This window comes from Nanorana parkeri, unplaced genomic scaffold (genome assembly GCF_000935625.1).
Source record: "Nanorana parkeri isolate BGI_ZX_2015 unplaced genomic scaffold, ASM93562v1 scaffold905, whole genome shotgun sequence".
Classification (NCBI taxonomy): domain Eukaryota; kingdom Metazoa; phylum Chordata; class Amphibia; order Anura; family Dicroglossidae; genus Nanorana; species Nanorana parkeri.
Window position 1 is genome coordinate 606,901 of NW_017307173.1, and position 3,222 is coordinate 610,122.

Sequence of the window (3,222 nt, forward strand, 5' to 3'; positions counted from 1 at the left end):
AAGAAGAGGAGACACATGTATGTACACTGCAGGTATTCTCTGTGTTAATCTGTTGCTGTACTTGCTATACATGGCATAGTGTGCAGAGGTATAAAGAATGCTTTCCTTACCTTTGCAGGGCAGGTGTGGGTTATTTTTAGCCCACAGTTTGTCCCAAGCTGAGCTCCGAGCCTTCTCCTGTCTGTCTTCTGATTGCTTTTAGATTTCTGTCATTTGTCTGCAAAATGGAGTGAGTTCCCTGTATGAGAAATGCTGTTGTGAGATTGCAGCTCCTCCACTCTCCTCCATTCTCCTCCTTCCCTTTCATCCTTCCTCCTCCTGCACTGTGTTCCATGGCTGTGGAGGTGCTTGTAGCCCTCACAAAGATGACTTCTCCCCACACACAGGACAGGAGATAGGAGCCCTGGAGGAGACACTGATCCTACCCAAGGTGCGGTGGCCGAAAGACTGGTGCAATATAACCACATGGGAAATGATAAAAGTTCATGTTCACGGCTACAGGTCCACATGACCGGCCCTGGCCAATCCCAGGACCCAGCCACTCATAAACTTCTAGCACAAAGTTGTAAATTTTCATAAAACAACGAGGAATTTATTGCATTTCTTCATGACTGCTTTAAGTGCAGCCCTTTCTCCGCCGCCATCTTTTTTTTCTCTAAAAGGAGAATGTTGCAGTTCCTGTAATTTGCTGTCAATGAACATGAAGTGCATTTTTTCCCCTTTTCTATTGCGTGCTACACTGCTCATACACACACATGCAAATTATGCAAATGTGGTGTGTGTGTGTGTGTGTATATATAATTCTATATTCTGTATGCATCCAGATGCATCGCCAGGTGTGAAGATGAGAAGCTTCCAAGATCGTGCCAGATATCTCTCCATCTATGACGCAATGTGCACCTAAATGCGCCACCAATGATCACATGATTGAGTCACCAACGAATTGTGTTAGTTTCAAAATATTAAATTTTTTTTTATGAGCAGTTCTCAATGCTCTGTATGCTGGATCCGCTCAACAGATCAACTTCACTGAATTTAGTCAAATAATCAACTCAGTTAGAAAAACAAAGAAAAAAAGTAGGTGGAAGATATATACATACTTTTTTCCAGTCCACCTTTCATATAACGTCTATACCATTTTTGTTAATAAACAGCGCCAAAAAACACGGGCACAAATATGAGTATAATAAAGTGAGTAAACGGTACCAATGTGTTGTCTTGTTACTTTTATTATGTTCGTATTATTGTTGAGTTTTTTTGTGTTTTATTTTTTATAATACATTTTGAAGTTTAAAATATAATTTTTTGAATAAAGAAACGAAACCGCATTTTTCTCAATTATTTTATTTGTTTGAAATATTACCAGACCAGAGCATTTCAAAACAAGAAATAAACACTAAGTTCTAATTATATTAAAATTAATAACAGACCACATATTTTTTTTTTTTATACACGCACACACACACACATACATACTACAAGACGAGCATTTTAAGGAGATTTTAAGGGTGGAAACTTAAGACAAATATTTTTTTAAAATCATTTTACTAGGTCAGCAGATCTGTGACTACAATCCACAGTAATATTGTATCTGAACAAAACACAGTCCTACACAAACACTTGGGATTTCCCTTCACATTTAAATCAGACGATCTATTTAAACACAGTCACGATATTTTATCAGGGTCTCTCCAGAAGTTGGAGTCTCTGAAAAGTTTGATCTGCAAATAATTGTGCTACATGAAGTCACATCGTAATGGATCTAATCTGTCACCACATCGGGGTAGGTAGCTAACCCTATAATAGAAAAGGGATCTAGGTAGTATGGTAGAATCCAGTAGATTCAGTGGACCTTGTGTAGGGGGGTCACCAGTCTTTTTGAGGTCTCTGGTCACTCCTCTTCCTCTTCCTCAGTCTCCGGCTTTTCCTGGCTGTTTGAGGAGGGGCTGGATGCCTTGTTCTCTTTTTTCCACTTCATCCTCCGGTTCTGGAACCAGATTTTGATCTGTCTCTCTGTCAGGCATAGGGCATGAGCGATTTCTATGCGCCTTCGTCGCGTCAAGTAGCGATTATAGTGGAACTCCTTTTCCAGCTCCAGGGTCTGGTACCGGGTGTACGTCTGGCGACCCCTCTTTCTGTCAGTGCCTGAAATATACAGACCAAGCAAGATCAACACAACTGGTCCTAGCTACAGTATACTGGACATTGCACCTAAATCGCTTATACCTTTGTAATATATGACATTACCTGTGTTATTTATCCATTGGCCATTGTGCCAATATCCATATCCATACAGCCAATGTGCATGTGTGTGCCACAAGCTTTCTCTCAGAGTGTGTGTGCGTATGTGTGACAGTTAAGCCATCTTGGTATATGATATGTAGGTAACCCTATAGGTGTAAGGAATTCCTCTTAAATCAGGAAACTGGGGGTACATCTGTGAGAAAGCTAATTTTGTAAGGTTAGAAAATGAAATAGGTAGAGCTGCAGGGGATCAGGTGAGTGGGATGAATGTTCTAGGTTGTACTGCAAAGATACAAGTCAAGATGGAAGCTATAAGATAATTGTAGGTTTAAGTGTCTACACGTTGTATTTTACAGTATGACAGACTACAGAGGAAAATAACATGTGTTCCAGGATAGAACACGTGTTTGTGGTCGGATCATATCCACTGTGACGAATTGCTGGATTAATATTTGGTCGGTCTTTGTGCGGGACAGGAGGGGAAACCCTGTCCCAAAAAGAATCAGCACAAGACGAAAACCTCACACAGATAGACTTAATCATACAACATATGTATATATATATATATACACACACAGACATAAAACAATCGCAGGCCTGGTATGTGTGATTGGGGCTAACATTCGGTGGCTACATGACAATCATAAAAGACACTTGCTTTGCTATTGACAACTGACTTTCCAGCTGTCACTGTAACAGACCCCCCCCCCCCTATTTTTTTAGCATATTAAAATTCGTCAAGATGAAGACTTGATAATAATGACTGTCCCATAAGCATAGAGAGGCTTACTAATGTAAAAAAAGACCAGCCTATAACTATTATAGTTTACATGTAGTTCCTCTTGGGGGAAAGGTGTTATGTCACGAATTTTCATCACGTAAATGCACATGAATAAACAGTCCTAGAAGTTTAGAAGTTGATGATGTCTGATAGATAGATAGATAGATAGATAGATAGATAGATAGATAGATAGATAG

General features: G+C 39.7%; 2 protein-coding genes across 2 annotated transcripts in view; both read right to left on the bottom strand.

Annotated features, from left to right (window-relative positions):
- Positions 1-3,222, bottom strand: part of HOXB5 (homeobox B5) — a 24,543-nt gene that overhangs the window by 8,429 nt on the left and 12,892 nt on the right. The window lies entirely within an intron of this gene.
- Positions 1,506-3,222, bottom strand: part of HOXB7 (homeobox B7) — a 3,211-nt gene continuing 1,494 nt past the window's right edge. The window contains exon 2 of the mRNA XM_018565978.1: positions 1,506-2,145. Within this exon, the coding sequence (XP_018421480.1) occupies positions 1,892-2,145 (254 nt within the window). The 3' untranslated portion in view covers positions 1,506-1,891. The remainder of the gene's footprint in view (positions 2,146-3,222) is intronic.